The 25,646-nt window shown below is 40.7% G+C and overlaps 1 protein-coding gene across 4 annotated transcripts in view; it reads left to right on the top strand.

The window, feature by feature from the left end:
• Positions 1-23,261, top strand: part of THRB (thyroid hormone receptor beta) — a 161,739-nt gene extending 138,478 nt beyond the window's left edge. For 3 of the 4 annotated variants that reach the window (XM_027675401.1, XM_027675402.1, XM_027675399.1), the window contains 6 exons: positions 793-893; positions 4,306-4,453; positions 5,884-6,089; positions 9,182-9,328; positions 16,577-16,835; positions 18,287-23,261. In XM_027675401.1, coding sequence (XP_027531202.1) covers positions 793-893; positions 4,306-4,453; positions 5,884-6,089; positions 9,182-9,328; positions 16,577-16,835; positions 18,287-18,528 — 1,103 coding nt within the window. In that variant the 3' untranslated portion in view covers positions 18,529-23,261. The remainder of the gene's footprint in view (positions 1-792; positions 894-4,305; positions 4,454-5,883; positions 6,090-9,181; positions 9,329-16,576; positions 16,836-18,286) is intronic. The other variant, XM_027675400.1, reaches the window with a different exon arrangement.
• The last annotated feature ends 2,385 nt before the right edge of the window (positions 23,262-25,646 follow it).

Genomic DNA, 25,646 nt, shown 5'->3' with positions numbered 1-25,646 from the left:
TATTTTTACCTGTTTAAAAGTTGTGTTTAGTTTAAAATTACTTTTTGGTTGCCATCAGAATTGCTTTGGTTTTTTGCTCAAATTGAAAATATGTTTATGTTATCAAAGCAAATGCCATTGTGGGAAAAGAAGCATTGCCAATGTTTTTCACAGTAGTAATATTTGATTTCACTTGTTGGATCTGGTAAACCACTTCAGAAGAGAAGATTTCATTCTAAGACATGCATATACACACGTACATATATTTGAATGCCCACGTATTTTGCCCTAAATTCAGACTATATTAAATGTTCCTGTGGAACACATCCAGGTCAGGCATGATCAATACAGCTTAGACTATCTGTTGCTAGTACTCCTCTGTTTTAAAACAATCTGTCAGTAAATATTTCTTGCTACCAAGTCCCTGAGTCATGCTGAAACCTGGGATCAGGTTTTTTCTGAAATATAGAAGAGAAATATGTTGTATGTCTCCCTGCTACTTTATTATTTCCCATCAAACCTTTTGAGGTAACAATAAATATTTTTTTGAGGTAGTATTTCACTCAGGAGAGAGCAATCATGTTCCGACTTCTCCCTCTTGACCAGTAGATGCTGAAACAGTCTGAATAGTAGAAGATACTAAAGACTGTGTTTAAATAAGTCTGTAACATAGAATGAACTTTTATTCAGGAAATTCAGTGAGTTCAGAAGTACGGGACCGGTAGACAAGATCTACAGTGGATTTTAATATAATCTTTCTATTTCAAATGTATCATATTGAGTTTACATGCCACATCCTCTTTTTCTTTACAGGGTATATACCCAGTTACTTAGACAAGGATGAGCTATGTGTAGTATGTGGGGACAAAGCCACCGGATATCATTATCGCTGCATCACTTGCGAAGGTTGCAAGGTAAATGGCACAGTGGGAAAGTGGGAATCAGAAATAGCTCTCCAGCTCCTCCATTATACAGACTTCCTGGACTGTGCTGTCAAATCAAAGACAGATTAGAAGCGAATAAGAACATCCAGTACCGTATCCGATAAGCCATATCTGGCTATGCTGCTGCTCTTCATATGCATAAGGAATATAGTTGATTTTTGCCGTGTTTGCTTCTGAAAAGAAAACAAGAAATTTAGATTGTTGCTGTTGCTGTTTTAACAGTTAGCTTTTGAATGTCCATTTTTTAATGTTCCTTTAGCCATGTTCTCAGCCAGAGTACATCAGCATGCTCCCAGCAACTCCACTGAAGCTGTTTATGCAATAGCTGAGGTTCTGCCTATGGCCATGAAGAGTCTGTGGCAAGTAACAGTGTTCCAATGCCTCTCACCATCACTGTGAAAAGGCAAAAATCAAAATCCCTTCCACATGCTCATACAACAGTAACATCCATCAAAGCATTGACACCCAATTAAAATACTTTCAAAAAGATTTTGACTTCTTTAACATAAGCGTACTGAAATGTGCTTTCAGCCCTAAATTGCATCTCCAAAACTACATGCAAAATTAAATTAAAAAAGAGATTGCTTTGGGCAAGTAAATAAAAAAAAAATTAGTTACAGAATCAGGCACATCTCACATGATTTCACTACCATCAATTTGCATGAATAGCTTGAGATCCTGTAAGAAAGCTATTCTTTCCTGCAGAAAATAAAAAATTATTGTTTTTCTAAACAAATGGGACCACACATGTCTTGGACTAGTGTCATGAGACCAAGCCACAAAAGCCTCATTCTGTTCATCCCCAACGTCTGGAACATTTTGATCTGAGATTTTGGGCTTGGATTGATTTTAGAGCCCCTCATTGCAGTAACTCTTGTGGTGAAGTAGTTGCTCTGTTTATATAGCATTGCCCTAAGTTACATTTATGAAATGCACAGAGACCTAAATATCCTATGTATAGCAGATAGGTGGTAATATTCATAATGGTTTTATACATACATACTAGGTATAAAAAATATTTATATCTGAAAAGGACTGTGGAGCTTAACAAGTGATTCCTACATATTTGCATTCCATATAACAGATGATAACATGGATATGATTTAATTCAGATATAATGGGAGGTGAACAGCACTGTGGCATTATGACATATCTTTTGCTCCCATCTGAACAGCTATATCTCTTGCCAGCTTTCCTACTAAGGTTTTTGTTACTCCAACTGAAGTACTTCTTTTTATGCCTACCAACTACTTCAGAGACATAGCATACAACTCTACTTTTATCTTCAGATACAGTACTTCTGTCTGATGCATAATTTAAAATAATGCTTGTGTGCACAAGGAACTGAGCTAACAATTTCTAAAAAGTACTTAATTTCTGTGAGGAGCTGCATGTGCATTTCAAGTTACGTGATGTATCAGCAAAGTTATATGTATATATCAATATACTACATATATAATCAACTTCCAATTAATTTTACGTTTACTAGTTGCTTCCACTCAAAGTCACCTTAGTTTTGTAACAAGATTAATCAGGGCTGACAGCCAAAGATTTGCTTTGGCAAGTGCCATTGTGAAGCTAGAGCTACATTAAGTCCCGTGCAAGGTTTGGAAAGCAGAAGTCCAGTACCACTTGCTGAGATTCATCAGAGGTTTTTCTGTCTCTTGCTGTAACCAGAGATAACCCTGGGACTCTGGTTGTCCACAGCCATCCTTGGACTTCAGGGAGGAGAGTGGCAGATCCTAGGAATTCATCACAGGGTTGAGAATGGAACCAAAACCAGTTGTCGTGTAGATGAGAGGTTGAGACTTGTTCCAAACCCCACATAAGGATATCTTGCCTTTGATTTCCTGGATTTTGTCTCAACACAACTGGTTCCAGTCTTGCAAAGGCTCACACACAAGCTTTATGCCATTCAGTTTAATTAACATTTCAGATCTTAACGTAATAATGGAATAAAGAGTTGTACTCTTAGCTCAAGCTGAATCTTGTAAGATAAAACTCTAATGAGGACAAGGTTCTTTATTGTCTTCACAGGAGTTAGGAGCTCAAGCTGAAATACAGACTTATCTCTACATATTAATTCAACATTCTGTGTTAAAAGAAATTGCGCACTGCTGTAAGATTTTACTGGGTGTTATTTAACATGATTAAAAACAGACCTTTCACCTACTGAAGTGAAGAGACTATTCATTAGATAAAATCCCAGCTGAAGAGACTATTCATTAGGTAAAATCTCACTTGAATTTTGCCATTGTTTTGACTGAAACCAAAGCCATTCTCAGCAGCCTGAGTCAAACGGGACCAGGGTGTCGGTGTGTTCTCTATGTCAAGGTCATCCCAAGCTGCATTGCTGAATGAGACAGTCTCAAATAATGGTGAAACTTGAAATTAAAGTGAGGTCTGAATTTCTTGCTTTACAGTCTATCTTGTCAATATCTTGCAGTTATCGGGGAGTTTACCAGCTCTTTTGGAAGTCAATGAGAAAAGTCATATTGAAATTAATACCAGGATTATATACATAATGTTCAGAGATAAATTTTATCTGATTTCTTTACCTAGGGCCAGGCTTTATGGGATGTATAAATCAGTGAATTCAGCAGAACTGCATTAGTTCACGTGAAGTTAGGATCTATTGCAATTGGCAGTATTGGTCTATATTATGATAGATAGGTAGATAGATAGGTAGATAGATAGATAGATAGGTAGAATAGATTTATAGAGAGAGGAATCTTTAGTGATGATGGGGATTTTTTTTTAATTGTGTGGTAAATACAAATTAAATTTATAGATTATGGATCCACTGTTTAGAGCCAAACACAGAGATTGTGTAGTTTGTATTTGCGAAATTCTTAGTCTTGCCCAGATTTGGTTGGTTGGTTGGTTATTTGGCTTTTGTGGAAAGAAAGGAGTAGAACTCTTTGTTCTTCATCCTTTGTTAGCACATACACACCACCATTCTTACCATTTGCAGAAGCTGCTTTTCAATTAAAACTATGTATATGCCTCCTAATATCCTTCAAAATGATTACAGAATTTGGAAAGGGGATCAAAAATAAACCTCCTATTTTATATACAAAAAAAATTTAAAACACTAAAACATAAGACTACAAGAAGAATGTAGACAGTATTTGTGCCTCAAGACAGCATTATTTATACCTTTATTTACCTAAGATGTCTATATGTTTTTAATTTTTAAGGAAACTCAAAGAAATGCCATACGCTATAAAACTGGTTTGTTCTTTTCCCCTTTGAGAGCTTCATGGAATGCAATATGTTATCTTGCATACTTAGGTACATTCCTAACAAAGCAGAGTGGCTCCCAGTTTGATAAAATTGCTCAGTGCTAATGCTTTCTAATATATTAATTTTTTGCACTTAGGGTTTTTTTAGAAGAACCATTCAGAAGAACCTCCATCCAACCTATTCCTGTAAATATGAAGGAAAATGTGTGATAGACAAAGTAACAAGAAATCAGTGCCAGGAATGTCGCTTCAAAAAATGTATCTTTGTTGGCATGGCAACAGATTGTAAGTATATTTTTCTGGTTTTCTTTCTTGTACCTTTTTTTTCAATGTCTGTGTTTGCTTAAACTATGTTGATTGATGAAGGTTGTTAAAGTAGAGCAGAACTGCCAGCACTTTTCTGTTTTTAATAACTTGTAGCAGTGAATTGCACTCATTGCATCAAGCCACTTTCATAAGGCTGTAATTTTTTGTTTATCCTTCATCAGGCTCCACCTTCTCCTGGCCTTACCAAGCTGAGTAACAGTAGGAATGTTCACTGTATGGAGGAGAGGAGGGAGAAATGCATCTGGATGGACACTTTGCTTGAGATAAAAACATCTTGTTTAGAAAATTCTGGAGGATGTGAAATTGAATGTCATTGTATGAGTCATCCTGCAGTTGTTTGTTTTATTTTTAGCCCTGAAGAAGTTATCTGCTGCAAAGAATTCGAATTTCATTCTAAAGAACTAGAAAATATGGCTGTAAGATTAACCCTTAGGGGTCTTCTTTTCCTGCCATTGCATAGGAATTTACACCAATAACTTCAATTAGTGCACATGGGAAGAAGTCATGTAAAACCCCCAGAAGTCACATAAATTCCCCTGTGCCTTCATGGTTTTCGCCAGTGTAATCCTTTGCAGAAGAACTGACAGGAAAACAGGCCCAGTAAACAACAGAAAAATAGTCTAACTTAGTATTTTCATTGTTAACGTAGCGTATAACAGTGCCTTCTGTCTAGGGGGAAATAGAATAAAAGAGGCAATTTCATTGTAGCCAGGTAGACCTTCAGGAGAGGGGCTGGATCTCCCTGGGTCATGAGGGAGATGGTGGTCAGAGATGTGCAGCCTCGGGGCCTGCCTATCTGGCATCACTGGAAGTCATAAGACTCTACAGGATCATTGCATAACGACACCATTTGTAGGAATTAAGGAAAGACAAAACAACAGGCAGATTTTTTCTGATTGTGTCATGCAACAGGCAGTTGAGCCTCCTGTGAATAAATACTCCCACTTTCTTCAACCCATGTTACCTTCTTCTGGCTTCCAAGAACACATTCTACGCTTCAGAGCAGTGAGCATGCTGATACTACTTCAAAGAAAACAGAAGTGCATATTTCCCAACATTGATTACTCCAAGTCCGTTATAGGAGCACTTTGACACCTCACAAAGCTTTTACATGTTAATTTTGTTGGTGGAATAACCCCCTGAAGGCAATGGCAGTATACAAAACATTGCCAGGAGGGTAAGTCATTCTTTGCCACCTAGACTTCTGAGAAAATGAAGTTTGAAGGGAGAAATAAGAGAACTGTCTCAACTGTGGGTCTTTCCAAGGTACTTCTTTACTGATTAGTTACAGTGTTTGTAATCAATTAGTACCTCAGGCAGAGAAAAGACCAAAGTTCAAACAGCCTTAAGAGCTTCCTGCCATTTTTGTATGTTTTTTCCCCTGCTAGTGGTGTTGGATGACAGCAAGCGGTTGGCAAAGAGGAAGCTGATAGAAGAAAATCGAGAGAAGAGACGTCGGGAAGAGCTGCAGAAAACAATTGGGCACAAACCAGAGCCAACGGATGAGGAATGGGAGCTGATCAAAATTGTTACTGAAGCACATGTGGCCACCAATGCACAAGGTAGCCACTGGAAGCAGAAAAGGAAATTTCTGGTAAGGGCTGTAGCCTTGTACACTGTTCTTGGAACCAGGTTCCATTCTTTCTTCTGAAGTGCCTTCCCAGCATTGCAACCCCAGAGAGATTTTATCTGCCAGTGTGTTCATGTTTATGAAAAAGGGATGATTTTGTGTAGTTACTACTTGCTTTTTCTTGCCTGAACCTCAGGTTTGATCAGATCACGTATTTCAAAAGATAAACAGCGTGTTGCTAAGTTAACACTTACTCAACTGGATACTTTTATTGTGCTATGACAAGAAAAACTAGAAAAATTGTTTCACTCCTGATTAAGAACGGTAGCAGTCTATAATGCATACTGTATTTTATTTAATATATCTAGGGATAGTTGTCTTTATTACGGACTAGCATACAACTAGTATTGTAAGTGTTAAAACAATGTAAAATTTTAGGTGAAAGCTGGCTATTTTTGTTAATGACTTGCGGGCTTTGCTTCTTTTTGTTAATGGTGAATACATTATTAAAATAAATTAGGCAAAGAAAAATTAATGAGAACAGGATGATACATACACTATAGCATTGGGATTGCAGGCTACAAAACAACTTTCGTTTTCATCCTGTAACTAAGGATTAGAAAATAAAGGGTGATTTGTGATGCTCAACCTTAAAAAAGGATTTATTTGATTTTTCTAAATGGATTTTTAAGGGAAATAAATGCAGAATGCAGAATGCTTATACAGCACAAAAGAGAGATTATCGACTGCATTTCAGGAATACACAGGGGTCTTTAACAGTCTGTGTATAGCAAATCAGATAGAGAATACTCATCTTTTTGCAAGCCTGGGCTCCTGCTGCGTAATTCACCATGGGAATTTCAACTCATGGTTGAATTGGTAAAAGAAATTATGTATTCAAAGCAGCTGATCTCTTTTATAATGCCTTTTTTTAAAAATTCCAGTGACACCATCTAAATTTCTATATGAATGGCTCGTGTTCATACTGGCATGTAGTCAGAAAAACCACAGCCAGTGGTCACTGGCAAGAAGCAAGAGAGCACTTTCTAGGGGTGCTGCAGAGCAAAGTTTGAGGTGCTAGTTTTAGCAGACCAAGAAGCAGCTTCAATAGTGCTTTTGTTTGCTTAGACAGGAGTGCTGTTCTTTGGGTATCACCAGGTTTGGGATAAAGCATAGGGAGCTTGAGGTTGGGACTGGGAATGAACAGGCTGGACCACGGAAAATGTGGTCATTGCAGGACTTCAGGCTCTGGAAACTGTCACAGTGGAGGGGGAACCTCCAGCAAAAGGTGCCCAGAGACAGGGCATGAGGTGATGTAATGACAGGGCTACTGGGAGAAGGGAGGGATGGGGCAGAGATAGGGGTGGCAACTGTAAGGTGCAGTTCGTGAACCAGCTGTGACTTTCACACCTGATGCTGAAGTCTAGTGGTTTCAAGGCAAGCATAGGAAGCTCACTGACACTTTGCAGGGAGCACAGAAGGGAAGGTCTGGGATGGCATGCCAACCCCAGGTGGAGGACTTCGAAAGCCCCTGCCACAAGCTATTGAAGAACAAGAGAAGCTGATTGCATGCCCCAGTAGCTGTGGGTCTGTCCTTATGTAGCTAAGACTGGTTCTTTGACAACAGGAGCTCCTTTGAGGTCTGGACCTCTTCTGTTGCATTAGGTGGCAAGGGCTCTCCAGTGTGTTAGCTTTAGCTAGTGATCCTGGCTTCTTTTGCCTTTCCCGAGAAAATGCTGTGTTCTTTCTTTTTCTCCCTGACAAAGTTATGTGTGGTTTTAAGCATTTGGTCTTCTTGTTTGGAAGTGATGAAGGTTGTTTATCATGAGTACAGAGACAATGTGGTTTAGTTACCCAAGATTCAGGGAGGGAGGGAGCCTAGAACTGGGTTTATTTGAGTTTTTTAGTAGAAACCATCAGATAATTGAGTCCAGTCCTCTTCATTGTTTCTTGACAATTGGTGCTTGCTTTATTAACACATTGCTGAGATTTTTCTTGTAAGAAGTTAGATTTGGATTCAGATTGGTGACAGAGCTGTGGAAGGATCTTTTATTATGAGTTACTTTAAAAAGATGGCTGAGCACAAGTTTTTATTACAGATAGCACTTTCAGCACCTCCCCTGTTTAGGTGTCTTATGTAAATGTCATGGAGTCTGTCAGTCTTAAAAGTTTTCTTCACTGAGTTTTATTTAGTTTTTTACTCTAATATGAACAAAATGAAACCTTGACAGGTCTTTTACCATTGCAAAGCCAAACTTAGCAAACAAAAAAGCTTTGATATGTCTGTTTTTAAAATACATGGTAATGTTGACCAGCTGTCATAAAAATCAGGTAAACAAGTTCAAGTGCTGTTGGAACGAAAAAACACTCATTGCAGATTTTGCTTGAAACTATTTCATTGCATATCTCTATTGAGATGCTCAAAATATGATTTTTTTTTTCCTCATTTGGAGAAGCCTTGGGCTGAAGCCATGGAACAGGTGATTTTCAACCAAAATTTTACCCAGATGAGTTCAAATTTGGTCACATTATCCAGACCAGCTTTGTGTTATGCCATTCCTGCTCATCAGTTGTTTTAGCCCAGTTTTGGAAACTGGCCTTGGCAGTTGCCTGGGGTGCTGTGATACCTGGCCACCTGTTCTGTGGAGACTTTCAGAGCTTTGAGTAGGTGAAAGTGCCCAATTCTGCAAAGCTCGCAGTATCTTCCCAGGGGTAACATGTCATCTCAACTCTCTTTGCTTATAGAGAAACTTGAGAGTTTTCAGCACCTGTAAGAAACAACACACCTATGTTTTTAAGAAAAAGTAACATGTGCTGCACCCATAAAATACTCAGATACAGGCACAAGGAGGAAACTGCATGTGCACAACAATGCAGCTGCCCACAAAGGATGGGTAGCAGCATACCAGTCACTCATTTCTCTGTGCAGTCACATCTTTCACAAATGCCTTACAAATAAACTACATTTTGTGATATAATGGACATTACTTATAAATCCAATACCGTTACTCTTTATTTTAGCATATCTTCCACCACCAAAGCAGGACTTTTTTAGAGTATAAAGTAATTGCTCTAAGATAGATTGTTCTTTTAAATATCTTTATTTATATTCTTAGCCAGAAGATATTGGGCAGGCACCAATAGTTAATGCCCCAGAAGGTGGGAAAGTGGATTTAGAAGCCTTCAGCCAGTTTACAAAAATTATCACACCAGCGATTACAAGAGTGGTGGATTTTGCCAAAAAGTTGCCTATGTTTTGTGAGGTAAGAAGACTTCCTTGCACTCCTAATTTATACTCCTGTTGTTAAAAACTATTCAAAATACTCTGGCATGAAATTAAAAAATTCAGTATGTTAAAGATTAAAGAGACTCAAAATAGATGGGACTAGAATCATTTGGAATTTTATGAGTTTTCTTTTTCTTGTGATTTCTGAAACCCTGATTTCATTAGGGTTTTTTCTAGAGGTTATTGTGGTTCATTAGGGACTCAGATGTGTCTTTAGAGGTGGCCTTGAACAAAGCAAGTGAACAAAAAATTACTGTCTAGAAGCATTGTTGATATGTGTAATAAAATCTTACAGCACACAGTTCCTTATGTCCTTCTGGCTCCTTGGCAGGTACAGTATTGTAGAGTTGGGTCTACACAGTAAAAAATTCTTTAAATTCAGGAAAGCACCCCTATCCAGGAGTGACACTTGCCTCATTGGGTTCCTTAGACATGCTTTTCCTGAACAGGGAGGTTGCACATAAAAGAGTCTATAAAAGTAATGGATTGTCATTTTAGGTAGATACTCACATGCAAAAATATACAGTAAATAGACTTGGTTGCGCATTAGGAATGCAGAGGTCCTAAGCTGATCTCATTTACACCAAGGTATCATTTTTATTGAAGGACTAGATGCAATGGCTAATTATATTTTTTTTCCTAATTTAAAAAATGTTATCAGAGCTGCATCCTGAAATAATATTTCAGTTTTAATAATCTAAATAATTTTCATAGAATCATAGAATGGTTTGGGTTGAAAGGGACCTTAAAGATCATCTAGTTCCAACCCTCCTGCCATTGGCAGGGACACCTTCCACTACATGGAGTTTGCTCAGAGCCCCATTCAGTCTGGCCTTGAACACTTCCAGGGATGGGGCATCCACAAATTCTCTGGGCAACCTATTCCAGTGCCTTACCTCCCTCACAGGAAATAATTTCTTCCTAATATCTAATCTAAACTTACTGTCTTTCCATCACCCCTTGTCCTGTCACCACATACCCTTTTAAATAGTCTCTCTCTCCATCTTTCTTGTAGGCTCGCTTGAGGTACTGGAAGGCCTCAATTAGGTCATCCTGAAGCCTTCTCTTTTCCAGAGTGAACAAACCCATTTGTCTCAGCCTTTCCTGATAGGAGAGGTGTTCCATCTCTTTAATCATCTTAGTAACCCTCCTCTGGACTCTCTCCTACAGATCCGTGTCTTTCCTGTGCTGGGGACCCCAGAACTGGATTCAGCAGTCCAGGTGGGATGTCACCAGAGTGGAGTAGAGGGGCAGAATCACCTCCCTCGACCTGCTGGCCACGCTGCTTTGAATGCAGCCCAGGATAGGGTTGGCTTTCTGAGTTGCAAGCTCACGTTGCCAGCTCATGTCCAGCCTCTCATCCACCAGTACCCTCAAGTCCTTCTCAGTAGGGCTGCTCTCAATCTTCATCCCCTAGCCTGTATTGATACTGGGGGTTGCCCCGACCCAGGTGCAGCACTTTGCACTTGGTCTTGTTAAACTTCATGAGATTCCCACACGCCCACTTCTAAAGGTTGTCCAGATCCATCTGGGTGGCATCCTGTTGTTCAGGTGGGTCAACCACGCCACTCAAATCGGTGTCATCTGCAAATTTGCTGAGAGTGCACTCAATCCCTTCATCTTTGCCATTAATGTATATATTAAATAGCACTGGTCCTGTACAGACCCCTGAGGGACACCACTTGTCACTGGTGTCCATAGGGACTGAGCTGTTGACCACTACCATCTGGACCTAACAGTCCACCCATCAAATCCATCTCTCTCCAGTTTAAAGAAAAGGATGTTGTGGGGAATTGTGTCAAAGGCTTTACAGAAGTCCAGATAGATGACATCTGTAGCCCTTCCCTCATCCGCTGATGTAGTCACTCCATCATAGAGGGCCACTAAGTTGGTCAGGCAGGACTTGCCCTTGCTGAAGCTGTGCTGGCTGTCTCAAATCACAGTCCCTGGCCTCCATCTGCCTTAGCATAGCTTCTAGGAGGATCTGTTCCATGATCTTCCCAGGCACAGAGGTGAGGCTGACAGGTCAGTAGTTCCCAGAGTCCTCCCTTCTACCCTTTTTAAAGGTGGGTGCAATGTTTTCCTTCTTCTGGTCACGTGGTACTTTGCCATGACTTTTCAAATATCATGGAGAGTGGCTTGGACTCTGACAGTCCCATAGGCTTATGTGTGTTCAGGTTCCTCAGGTGGTCTTTACTTACAGTGGGAGGACTTTGGTCCCTCAGTCCCCATCCTGCTGTCCACTCGAGAGGTTGCCATTGAAGACAGGCAAAAAAGTTGTTGAGCACCTCAGCCTTCTCCTCGTTCGTTGTTATGAGTTTACCAGTATTGTTTATTGGGGGGTACACCTTCTTTGACCTTCCTTTTTTGCCTTTTCTGGTTAACAGACATGTCGAAGCCCTTCTTGTTATTCTTCGCTTGTCTTGCCAGGTTCAGTTCCAGCTTCATCTTGGCCTTCCTCACCCTATCCCTACACAACTGAACTTCCTCTCTATATTCTTCCCAGGTTACCTGTCCTTATTTCCAGTACCTTTCCCTTTAGTTTTACCACCAGTTCCCTACTCAGCCATGCTGTCCACTTGCCTTTCTTGTCCAGTTTCTTGCTCCTGGAGATTTGCTAGCTCTTACGCTCTGTGGAACACTTTCTTTAAGATCTGCCAACTCTGTTCCATTCCCTTGTCCCTGAGGGAAGTCTCCCAGGGGATCCTATTGACTGTCTCCTTGGAGAGCTGGAATTTCACTTTCCTAAAGTTCAGTGGCCTAACTTTGACCCATATACCTCAGGACTCCAAATTTCACCAATGCATGACCACTGCAGCCCAGGCTGCCTCCAATTTTGACATCCCCACTTAGGTCGCTATGTTGGTGACCATCAGATCCAATATCACATCCCCTCTGGTAGGGCTGTCTATTACCTGGCTCAAGAATTTATCCTCCATTCCAGGAGTCTTCAGGATTGCCTACAGTCTGCTGTGCTATTTTTCCGGCAGATATCAGGATGGTTGAAGTCCCCCAGCAGTACAAGAGCCTGCCAGCAGGATGCCTCCTGTAGCTGGAGAAAGAAGGCTTTGTCAATGGGCTCCCCTTCATCTGGTGGCCTGTAGTAGACACCAGCCACGAGGTTCCCTTTGTTGCCTTGGTCTCTGATTCCTACCCAGAAGGCTTTCAACCAGCTCATGGATGTTCTTCAGAGACAACACTTCACACTCAGTCCACCTCTTGAAGTAGAAAGCAATCACTCTGCTTCTGCTTCCTCCTCTGCCACTTCTGAAGAACTTGTAGCCATCAATAGTCACACTCCAGTCTGGGATTTGTCCCACTAAGTTTCTGTAATGGCAACAAGGTCATAGTTTTCTAGCAGCATGGTGATCACATCTGACGCAGATGCTGTTTCCGCTACAATCCAGTGAAAGGCTTAGGCACTCCCTACAGCCTGAAACCTGGACAGCCATGTGATTTTTTTGGGGGGAGCTCTGTCTAGGTCGCTACGTTGTTTTGGGTGAGGTAGACAACTTGGCTCCTTGCTGAGTGGGTACTATACCTGATCTCCCCCCAAGAGGGCCATGACGCCCACGAGCTCTGGAGCTGGTAGTGTATCCTCGCTCTGCCTGCACAAAATGCCATGCCATGCCCCAGCTGACGTGCCATGCACTGTCCATCCACACTGATCGCTGCACTCCTGGTCGCTTGCACTCACTGGAGGTGGCTTTTCTACAGGTGGGGGTTGGCATGACCCTGCAGGGATGATAATAATATAATATAATGTAATAATAAATAATAATATAAAGTAATATATAATTAATTAGAATATGGTTAAGAGTAATATATTACTATTTGAATAATTCTAAGTCTCGTGAACCTCTTAGGATTCCCAATCATGGGAGTTTTAACATGGGAATATCCCCAGTCCAGCCATGGAAGGATGCCTGCCTGTTTGCCCACACTGCAAAGCAACAATTTACTCTCCTACTGAAATGCCAAGTGAATGGCATTCAAAATGGGAGTGACTATGGTTAGTGAGTTCATGGGGCTCCCTGACTCAGGAACAGTGTTTTGTCCTAATAGCATCAGTCAGGAAGGAAATGTAAGGCAGCCACAGCATTTTACTCTTCTGAGGCTGGCAACTTTTCATTATGGTCAGTCAGGGAGAGCTATGTATGTCCTCTAGCACCTACAGAACAAGAAGAGGTAAATATCAATAGTTGTCATAGTGTAAATAGCTTATCCTGGCTAGCCTCAGCATTGGCTCCATCAGTCAAGAAAGAATGAAATGGTGGCCAAGCGTGAAGATCCTAAAATACAAGGAATGTGTCCATAGATCAAGAGGTCCCTGCAGCATTTAGTGTCTGAGGAAATCTGTCTCCTCTGATTTGGCGTTTGTTGGTGGGAAGTTGCAGTGACATACCAAGGTAGTCTTTTCGATTTAGAAAGCTTTGGCAGTCACACACAGACATCAGTGCCTATCTGACATCTCCTACCCCTCCTGGCTACCATGGGCCCACTTGTGTCAGAGCTAGGCAGGAAGCATGGATGAAGAAGTCAAGGCGTCATCGGGAATGACTTTTGTATGTTGGGTGGCTCACCTGGACAAGCTTTGTTTACAGCTGAGCCCCTGTGTAAACCTAACACCCATAGACGGCAAGGTCTGATGGCAGGGTGAGGGACAACTCCTCATGAACACAAAGGAACGGGACAGCTGTCCTCCGAGTTGTCGTATAGTTCTTGCTGTAGCATGAAGAAAATGACAAATATTTGCTTCTTTTTGAAGAGGCACCATCATGTTAACTTCATTTCAGTTATGGTTTTTAACCTATATCTTTTTCTTAGAAGAAATACTGTGTGGGCTGTGGATTTGTTTAGGAGAAGAAACCCTCCTTTCTCCCATAGGAGACCATTTATACATTATGTCAGTTCTTAATTCCACAGAGGCTAAGGCTGAGAATGTAGTAAATCTCAATGAAAGAGGGACACGACAGGGAACATTCATAACCGCTTATATATTCATGGCTACTTTTCCTTCTTTATTTCATCTTTGGACACATGCAGAAGCACCGTGAGTGCCCAGCGTAGTTTGTGTACATCCATTGGCCCCTGCCTCAAAACAAGAATCCCATCCCAGAGTAATTGAAGTATAAAGAAAACTTAATTTACTTCTCAGCATTTCTGCTGTTGTTTCCTTCTTGCATTTCCTTCTGCTTAGAAGATGAAGATTGAGGAGAATTTAGTGATGTGAGTTTTAAGTGTCTCAGGCATCACTGGTTCCACAGTGGGTGAAGCTATGTCAATACCCTTCAAGGTAGCTCAGCTCAGTTCCATGGTGCTGCATTGCACATGTCCTTTCTCTAGAGGTGAGCACCTCAGGTTCCTGCCTTTTGTTTTTTTCTCCCTGCCTCTCTCTGCAGAGAGAGGAGGAAAGGTCAACATGTGGCAGAGATTCAGTCACATTTGTTGACCCCACTTCTGAAAGATGCTCTCGTAGCAACACTCAAGTAATGAGTGTAGGTAGCGTTAAAATCTGCACAGTTGAGAGTAGAGCTGACAATCCAGCCTCCTGTCTTTGGTAACTCCTGCTACTGGCAGATAAGACCTGAGGCTTGGCATCTGTGAAATGGATGTCCCATGTATCCTTCAGAATTAAGAAGCAGGTGAAGGGCAGGCATAGTCAAATCACCTCAAAGTTTTTAAAAAATTCAAGTAGGAAGAGAACTTCTCATTAGTTTAATGGCTCATAATAAAACAGCCAAAGCATCACAGAGTATCTCCTCTACTGTTATCTCTTTCTTTTCCACTATTCTTCCTTCTCCTTAAAGGTGTTTTTTTTTAGTTTCTCTTTTTTTTCTCTCTTCCTTTCTTTCATGTCCCTTTTTTCACTGTTGTTGCTTATTCTGATATCTCTGCACGATTCCTCTCACAGATCTGTTCTTTTAATTTTTTTTAACTTTGTTTCTTTCCCTCCTTCAATCTCAGCAGCCAAACAGTGGCATTGTCATTGGGTAGGGAGACTGCCACTGTGCCTGTGCAGTCTTCCCCACACTGCTGCTGAGCTGAGGGTGCTGCTGAGCTGAGCAGGGAAAGTGATTTGCCCGGAACAGGATGAGTCAATTTTCTTCTGTATCAAACACTTCACACCTGAAGCTGATATTGCTGGGAAAGTGGTTGCATGATTCAACTCATTTTCCTGACCATGGCTGGCTTGTGCTTAAAACTCTTAACAGGGAACTGCTTTCCACTTGCATTAGGTAACTGTCTGGCATCCACTCTGTATCATTTTACACCAAATCAATGTACTTTGCGAGTACACAGTTGCCATGTAGACCTGTAGTTCATGGGGGTTTCATTTTGAATTGCAGAACAGGTAAATGTAATAATTTTATATGAATCAGATATGGGTGGCTTTTTGCCTCCTTTAAAGCCAAGTAGAAGTGAGTTGCTTTTTCTTATGTGTGACCCTTGCTGCTCACATATGTGAACAGTCTCAAAATAATCCCAGTGGTTTTTGCTATCATTGAATTACCTATAAAGACATGATTTACAGAAACACATTCTGCTCATGTGTCAGCATTCTGGTTATACTCTGTAAATACAGAACCTGCGTCCAACAATCTGGACAGCTTGCCTCTGTTAATGTCGTTTAGCCCCATACCTTGAAGATCACAGCTTAAACACCAGTGTAAAAGCTGTATCTGTACCATAGATAATGTAGGGAGTCTAGGGAGAACAGCCTTACTAGGCTAAGTGTAGATTAATAAGTTCTCTGTTGTTCAAATGGGCAGTGAGAATTACTGCCCCAGCTATTCAGGTATCTCCTCTACATATAAACATTTATTTCATTCCTTTTACTTAAAACACAGTCCACTCTCACAGACCCTCCCAAATGTCTTTCTTTATCTCTGGTCAGGTAAGAAATAAGCGTGGCTGGCATGAATTTAACTGGGATGGCCAGGGTCTGTACCAGCCCCAATTATAGTTTATTCTGTTATAAGTTGTAAGCTAAGGGAGCTCAGGAGGGGATGTTAACCTGCTGGCAGTTCCTGAAGGCAGGAATGCAAATCTCCGGGGGTTTTGTGGTGCAGTCAGTCAGCAGTGTGTTTGGAGCGTAGCTGCACCATGAGAGGTAGTGTCCTGGGGTGTGAATTGCAACTTCATGCTCATGGATTTATTGTAGTTGTAAAAGCAACTCAGTCTGACAAATATATATTTTTCTTTACTATTTATAATTTTGCAGCTGCCATGTGAAGACCAGATCATCCTTCTGAAAGGCTGCTGTATGGAGATAATGTCCCTCCGAGCAGCAGTTCGCTATGACCCCGAGAGTGAGACTTTAACACTAAATGGGGAGATGGCAGTGACAAGGGGCCAGCTGAAAAATGGGGGTCTTGGCGTAGTGTCTGATGCCATTTTTGACCTGGGCATGTCTCTTTCTTCATTTAACTTGGATGACACTGAGGTCGCCCTTCTTCAGGCTGTTCTGCTCATGTCATCAGGTGAGAACAGAAATATATTGGAATCCTAGTTATTTTTAAACTCTTTGGTCTTTGTCACAAGCCTCTTTTTAAAAGAAATAAGATATGTTAGATCTTGTAGTGCTGCCTAAAGTGGGAGAAATTTTCTCTCACAATCCCAATGCAGCTTAGGCTTAGTTTGGTAAGCACTAGGAAAAAAATTCAGGGTATTCAAAAACATGGACATAAAAGTGGCTTTGGTAACACACCTTGCTCAGTTTGGTACTTACAGATGAGGCAGGGATGATCATCAGAAAGAACTCAGTTCTGGTTCAGAGCCGGTGTGTCTTGAATGAAAAACAGATGATTTAGCAACATTGGTCCTTACAATAAGTTAGTTCCCTTTTCCCCTGGATACTGTCATGCACTTGGCGGTTATACATATTTCCATCAGTCTCATATGTTTAGTTTGACCTGCCCTAGTTTCCCTAATTAGCAGCACCACTGTTCCCTAATGGGCGTTTGAGAGTTGTGCTGTTTTCCTACACTGGGACCATTTGCAAATGGTCACTTGCTGGCATAATACAGAAGCAGCATCATGTGACTTCCAAAGAGTTTCTAACCTTCTCAATTTGAGTGTATTTTCAAATATGCTTCCACTGATTGTGCCAGCCCAAAGAGGAAATTCCATTCTTGGGCAGTGGCAGATTTGGCAAGATTTTAAAACCGCTTTGAAGATTGGGCACTGAAAACAATGTACAGTCAGTGATTTACAAACATCAACAAACTGCATCTGAGACAGAAAAGGTTTCCACATAAATTACAATCCAGCACTTGATCTTGCCAATCAAAACATTTTGATTTCTTTTTAGTTCCATATACAGTGATACATGAGTAGTGGTTTCAGAAGGCAGTTCAAAGGACCTGCTTTTCCAGAACTGTCTCCTGAGAAGTGACTTGTGAAGGGGCTGGGTGCCAGCTGAGATAGTCAGGCAAATATTTGGCCTTTGTTGTACCTTGGTGCTCCATAACAGTTTCCTTTGCAGCTCATCTGGGATCAAAGCATGATCAAAGCTTTGGTCAGACTGTAGAGAAACAGATAGAAGGGAACTGTAGTTTACATAACTGATAAGTAATTTTTTTGTTTCTTTATTAGTTGTTTTACAGAAATATATAGGTAGAAGCCTTAGCTGAAATCAGGGATCTGTTGCTCTAGTCACTGTTAAGGAGACACATTCCAAACATCTATACTCTAAAAGGGCAAAACAGGCAAAGGGTGAAGAAAAGAAGGATTATCTCCTTTTTTTAATGGGGACAGTACTGATAAGTGAGGTGTCCAGGGTGAAGGAAGTTGTTTGTGGCAGAGCCAAATATCCATGGTCTCTCTTCTTTCTTTCCTAGCAATGGAATCATCCTATTTTTCCTGATTTATAATCAGGACCTTGTTAAAGCAGATAAGTAGTAATGATAATTCTGCTGCTTTGTATCCACAGATCGCCCAGGCCTTGTTTGTGTCGAGAGAATAGAAAAGTGTCAAGAGGGATTCCTCCTGGCATTTGAACACTACATCAATTACAGAAAACACCATGTTGCACACTTTTGGCCAAAACTGCTGATGAAAGTGACAGACCTGCGAATGATTGGAGCCTGCCATGCCAGCCGCTTCCTGCACATGAAGGTGGAATGCCCCACAGAACTGTTCCCTCCATTGTTCCTGGAAGTGTTTGAGGATTAGAGAGACTGGAGCGGTTCTCCGCACCCCCGTCGCACTACTGGCTGTCATTTCATCCCGTTGCCCAGCTCTTCTCACCTCTGTTCTTCTTTCATGCTCTTCTGTTTCTTGAGACGGGGTTGGGTTTTTGTTTGGGTTTTCTTTTGGGGTTGCTAGGGGGCAGTTGTATACACATGGATGAAAATATCCCTTTAATGCGGGTACTTGTGACTATTGCAATTTGTTCTTCAGTCCTTTGGTGTGAGTGCTTTGACAGCTTAACAGTGAAAATACGAACAGACCAATCTCATTCACCAGCACTTGTGTGGTCACCAGCTCACACACATCATTGCTTGAAAAATATGGGAGAGAAATTGAAGTGGCAGAAAATAAATTGGCCTTCAAGTTAAAACAGCTATTGTTAATTTGACCCTGGCAATTCTGTCTAGTATTACCTCCTTTTGCAGGGTACAGGTGACCAATTCGTAATATGAAATTTCTGGTTTTCATGATTATTGCTATTGTAACAATTAACATTATTATCTAGGATCTTCATCATCATCATGATCCCATAATTCTTTGAGGATTGTTCCAGCAGATACAGTTTAACTGTGCCCCAAGTACTTAAAATAATGCAAAGTGTTTAGAAGGGACTGACTCTTTTTTTTTTCCATGTGTATAAGATTAAGATCTTCAATTACTAAAGTTGAACTCCAGGTAGCTTCTCTGGAAGGTCTGTTGGAGTAAGAAGGGGAATTTGATCCTCTGAGGTGCTTTTTCTGAGAGTGGCGAGGTCTGCTTTTTCTGAGATGCATGGAAAATCCGTCACTCTGAGGGAGAAGACTCTCTGTCAGGATAGCAGGCAGTTCCTCAGAGTTATTCAGGGATATGAGGGCTCACGGAATGAGGAAAAGGAGAATGAAACATATGGGGTGATGTTCAGATGGGACAGAAGCCAACTGTGTTATTAACGACACTCAAGACTGTACAGCTTTATCCCAGTAATCCAAATAGTGTTGCTCAGCAGTAATGCTTTGTTTTATATATATATATAAAGTTTATATGCACATATATATATAATTTTATATATATATAATTACAAATCTTCAGCAGGTGTCTTAAACATATTTCCATGTTTTTATCTTCTCTCTCTCCTTCTCTTACTCTCTACCGTGCGTGTGCGTGTGGATGCGTGTGGATCAGCTAGGTTCTTCCTCCTTGGTGTCTGTTCATGTTTTGTTTGGCTAGATGCTCTCTTGATTCTTTTAATTTATTTCCACTAACTGCACTAGCAGGAACCAAACTGAGCAATGACAAAATGTCCTGCTGCCGAAATTCTCAAGCCAGTACTCACAGTCCTGGAATGTCTGGAGGCCAGTGGTGAGGACATTATAGGTAGAGGTTCCTCTCTGTCATCCATCTCCGTTCAGGGTTGTTATCCCTGTGTTTTATAAACTTGATATTAAACCATTCTCTGAATTTGTATGATACATCAAAACCATCCTTCTGTTCTTCCTGGGAACCAGAGACTTAGCTCACGTATTTTGCACTTCTCATACCCTACGTTCTTTCACGTTGTGCATTCATTTGTACCAGTTTCTTTCTCTGCTATTTATTGACCTATTTGCCTGGCAAGTCAGTGGGCATTGTTAGGGTGGATGTGTTCACTTTCAGAGCTCATGGCCCAAATCTCAACCCATATGTTATGTGTTTATCCCCTCACAAAAACATGATACTCAGGAAAACTTATAGGTGGAACACAGTATATGTGTGTCAGGGGTTAAATTCTTTCCACCCCCCTTTCCCTACATCATTGAGAAGGCATTGGAGTGCTATTGGCCATGTTTTCAGGGATGTTGAATCTTGTTCTCCCTGTTCTTTGATACCATATGCACCTGTGATGAGCTGTGAGCACTGATGTTATCACTTAGGGTTTTTTTGTCAGAACATAAACCACAATGGGGTGTTTAGGGGTTTTTTGCAGATAGCGGGGAAGACAGGCCAGTGGGGATTTATTCTTACATATTTGCTGAAGTTGAAGAACCTCTGTTGTTGGCTATGCTTGCTCCATTTTGAAGTATGCATCTAAGCAACATCAGTCTCTATCCAAATTCCCTGTCGAGCACTGTCTTGGGGACAGAGTCAGAAACTAGCTTTTTGGATAGCTGATGTGGGGTGATTTGATAGGGAACTGATAGCATATAGGAAATGTAGAAAAGAAGCTGATCCCTTACTTGCGTCTATGCCCACAATGGCTTGTAAAGGAAAGAGAAATGTGCATGTCTTTTGGAGTTCTCTTCTGCCACGGATCTGAGCTTGTTGTTCCTCCTGGAGCCAGTGCAATTACCTCACCTGTTTGCTCAATGTGAGCTTGAGTTAGTGTTCCAACTTTTGACTGTGCCACGGATGAGACCCAGGAGAAAAAACGTCGTGTTTCTCTTAGTTCTAAAAAAAGCTGATGCAGTTTGGAGCTGTGCTTAATCAGGGTTCAGAAAAATCAGGCCTCCTTCCTTAGGTGAGTACAGATGGACTGAAGTGCCTAAAATCAGGCAACCAACTTTGACAGGTTCGGCAGTGCTCTTAGCAGAAAAGACATACATCAACATCCTTTTCTAGCTTTTTAGGTTAAGTTGGAGTCTGACTCTGATTAACAGTAAGATAGTAGTATTCCTTAATTGAAAACTAAGATGAAGCTCTTAGTTGGACAGATTTGATGTACTGACATCTAATGGCCTCTAATCTCCTACCAGTCTTACTTTGTGTGACTTCATTTACTTCCTCAGTACAACTGCTGATTTGTACGATCATGAGAGCAAAACTAGACCACATGAGGATGCTCTTGCAGACTTGCCAGCGGATACTGACTTTAGTTCTGCAAAGACAAGCTTTTAAATATCAGTGGTCTCGAACCATTGTGGCATTGAGCCACTGCGACTGACCACCTCAGTGGCAGACATCAGTACTGTAGTCAGTGCCCTTTGTAGTAACTGGCCTTCTGAGTGAAATAACAAGCGCATGCATTCCAGTGCAGTCCAGAGTCTCGTTTCTGATGGTGCCACGTAGCTCTCATGTTTGCTTTGTGGTCTATGTGTGGGTCTTACACAGAAGATTTTTCCTGTCAAACCTGATTGTCACCGTTCATGGTTTCGCCCTGAGTAACATGTGCATTTAGACACTCATTTCATGTGTAATCTCAGTTAAGTTATGATATTTATAATGACATATATAGCGTGTGATAATGATTTTTGTTTACATTCTGCCAAAATGTAGACGTTAGAGTTAGACCTCCAAGGTTGAAAATCATCCTTGAGCAGACTGCTTGCATCTTCAGAGGCAGGCATCAGAAAGAGAGAAAAACTCTCCAGAAAGACCATTTATATCAGAAATCTGCCAAGAGAGGGCTGTTGATCACAAGCGGAGCATGTCATTGCTAGTGATGTATTTTTATGCTATGGAACTCTAATCTGTATGTGTCATATTGACTTCTTGCTGCATGAATCATAAATTATAAAAATCAATCTTATGGTTTTGAGATGTAGCCAGCATTCCTAAGGCTAAACCTTTTTCATTGACAGAATCAAAATCCACAACCAAGGAACGTTTTCCTCTCACTGTGAGAGCAATTAAAAGTGTTCAACATTTATCTTTTCACAAAGGAAGAGGCAACAGAACCTCTTAATGTGTCTTGTTGTTGTGATCATCTGGAAATGATTGCCAGACATTTCCTTTTGATATAGTAATGAAGTGATCTGTATTTAAATTTTATAGAGAGAATTTTATTCTAGTGTGATAGAGATTTATTTTCCACTTACAGACTCAAAAAGGTGTGAGCACGTTTTTGTTTTTGGGTTTTTTTTTACTATGGTATATTTTTGCTTTAAAATTAAAAACAAAAAAAAAGGTTTGGCCTTATCACAAAGTTTTAGTATAGATGTTAGCAAATGCAAAGAGTATGCATTATTTGTGTGTATCCACATTGACTGATGTCGCCTTCAAAAAGCAATATTGTGCAGGTAATAAGTTGTTTGTGACTGTCCATTGCACAGTTTACCTTCTTTAAAAGCTAACCTTGTTTATGCACAAGACAATCAAATGTAAATCTACATCAGCACCCAGGTGTGGATTAAATTTATGTAAATTACTGAGCACAATGTAAAACATTAAAAGACACTTTATTTAATTACACATTTAATGTCGGTAAAGATAGTATCAGGGCATGAACTAGCTGACATACTGTAATTTCTTTTTTCCTACTTCCTTAGCAGTCTTCAGTTTTAGTTTGCTCATAAATACATCAAATTAGTAATTCATAATTTTTTTTAAGAGAAGGGTGGTTTGGGTTGTTTATTTGTTTTTATTAAGTTGGTTGGGAGGACTTATTATTTTGTCTATGAGGTTTGTGGGTTTTGCTTATTTGGTTTATTTTTTTAATATCAATTTCATGCCCTGAGGGTAAGGCAAACATTACACCGTACAGTAAAAAAAACAAAGTACCTTGGATGATGTATTTTTTTGCAAACAGTGTTAAGAGTTATGCTAGATTGGTAATATTTTTTCAGCCTAAAATATATTAAAAAAAATCTGTGATCACAAATGTTTTAAACTATCTAAAGAGAAAATTTGTATATTTGGGGGAAGAAAATAATTTTTACATAGCTTTTGTATGCAGATATTAAAATGTAATTATGAATATAGTGGGCATAGATAACTGTGTAAGCTTGAATTCTAAAAAAGAAAAAGCTTATAACTGAAAAGTGGTCCTGGTGTCTCTGTCTCTTTGTTGCGGGCTCTTTCGTCAGCTCTGTCGCACACTTCCAAGCCACCAGAATGGGAAAATTAGGACCTAGAGCACAATGTTTTATCAACTCTAACCTGCTCACATTTCTATCTTTCTGCATCCCTTTCATCACCTACCTCATATCTTATCTCCTCTCCTCCCCTCCCTTGGGCACCCAATCAGAGTTTTTCACTTCCTCACTCCTCACAGCAGCCAAAATTAATTCACTCCAGTGAACTGAGTCATGATTTATGTCTCACTCAATTACATTTTTTAAGGGAACGCCCTTTTTTTCCTTCTCCACTACTAGCCTAAACAGGGATGGTTCACAGGAGCAATAAGCTTCCCATCTTTTCATACATTGCATGCCTCAGTCTCTTACCTATTGGAGAAGATATTCTCTTCAAATATTTTCTCTAGTCACCTATTCCACTGAAGTTTCGATTTCTCCTCCAGTCTGTTCATTCCCATCAGAAAGAAAAGCAAGACCTAGTGCCTGGATCCAAAGTTGTTCCTTGGCCTGTCTCAGATGGGAAACCTATTTCAGGCTGTTGTTTCATGGTGATTTCCACAGGCATTTGCTGGCTGACTGCCAGCTCCTGATCCTGGTCCCCTTCCACATGAGGTGCTGGGAGCCTTCAAAGGGATGCTGAGCTCCCTTGCTCTGCCTGGCATTGGTGGGAGTGCCTTCCCGACACTGGGCTTGGTGTCCTTAGGGAGTGCTGTGCTGGCACCTCAAGGGTTTGTTCCCACTGTGGCCCCTGGGAATAGGGGCTGTCTTCAAAGGCAGGATCTCCATCTGAAGAGCTGGAGGGAAAGCATGAAATCCCTGCTCTGCCTTAAATGGAATCCCTTTGAGCACTCCAGGTACCTTAGTGGGGAAGTCTTGCCAAAGCCTCTGCTGAGGTTGCACCGAGTGAGCAGCGATGTGGGCTGCTCAAGCCCCACAGGACCAGCTCTGGAGTGAGGAATTGATTTGGTGCATAACAACTTGTTTACTTGATGTGAAGAAATAATTCTGCTCCACAGATGCCAGCGCTCTGGCTGTCACATTTTCAGGCTTAATTTGTAGTGGTGAAGTCTGTGTTTTTGAAAAAGTAGAATGAGGTCTGTTGAGAGGAGCAGTGTTTTGACAGCTGCATGAATTTGTTTCAGTGTCTATTTGTCACTGCAGAGAAGGATGTAAGAGACGGTCAGTTCTCCCCTCAGAGCTCTGACTGCAGCAGGAGTGTGTTCTCAGCCTGTTGTGGGCCACCTCATGCATCGTGAGCCTACTGGTGAACAAAGCTGAAGTTTGTTCATCCTGTTGGTGACAGTGGGTGAAGGTTTTCTCTACTTGAAAACTGACCCATATCTTAAGGATTTTCTCTGTGGACTTAGGAATAAACAGACAGATATATGTCTTATAGTCATGTGTGCTGTATGGTATTCCCCATAGCATCAATAGTTTCAAAACAAAGCTCCCTTGGTACACACAAAGATGTGCCTGAAGATGCTTAGAATTATAAAAATGGAGGAAGACCCTTTGAATCATTTAGGAGAGTTTTGACACCCTAACATCAAGGAATACTGAAAAACTGGTGGGATCCCTGAATCAGAAGCCCCAAAGGGAGAAGTAGGAAAGTTCCTAGGTCATCTTGACCTTGTGGTGCCTTGGAAACTTGGAAAAACTTGGAAAAGTGGTCCAAGTTTGGTACCCTGCTGTGCAGAACCAGGGTGACCTCCTACAGGGAAAACAAGACAATTCCTACTGGACTGTATTTGGGAAACACTGTAAAATATTAGAGAAGGACATCAGCAAATCAAAAGCAAAACCCCAAATAAGTCATTTCCCAAATGCCATTGGAATTTGAATTTGCAAGAGACTGCCTGAGTTGGTATGGGGGTAGCTTTAAGGAGTATCTCTCTGAACAGAAATGCTCTAGTTGCCAGAAATAAAAGCAGTTTTGCAAAATCCAAATGAAAGTGGTATTTAAAGGGAAAAAAAGATATATTATATTAGCTGCAAGGTCTTTATCTCCCTGATCAGAGGTAGGAGCAAAAAGGGGAAGAAGTTGTCTTTGCTGGGATAGCTATAGAGGCAGAAAGCTTCACTGCCTGATGTAATGTTTAAAATGGAAATGAAAGTTTAGCATGCCTTAGTGTGTATATAAAGTTGCAGTAGGAGTTGGCTAGGGCTGGAAAAGAAAGAAAAAAAAAAAGGAAAAAAAAAGAAAGAAAAAGAAAGAAAGAGAGAAAGAGAAAGAAAGAAAGAAGGAAAGAAAAAAAGAGAAAGAAAGAGAAAGAAAAAGAAAGAAAGAAAAAAGAGAAAGAAAGAGAAAGAAAAAGAAAGAAAAAAGAGAGAAAGAAAGAGAAAGAAAAAGAA

Source organism: Neopelma chrysocephalum, unplaced genomic scaffold, assembly GCF_003984885.1.
Source record: "Neopelma chrysocephalum unplaced genomic scaffold, ASM398488v2 Primary Assembly neopelma1_26, whole genome shotgun sequence".
NCBI lineage: Eukaryota > Metazoa > Chordata > Aves > Passeriformes > Pipridae > Neopelma > Neopelma chrysocephalum.
The sequence above is the reverse complement of the archived record's forward strand: the minus strand, read 5'-3'. Positions and strand labels throughout refer to the sequence as shown.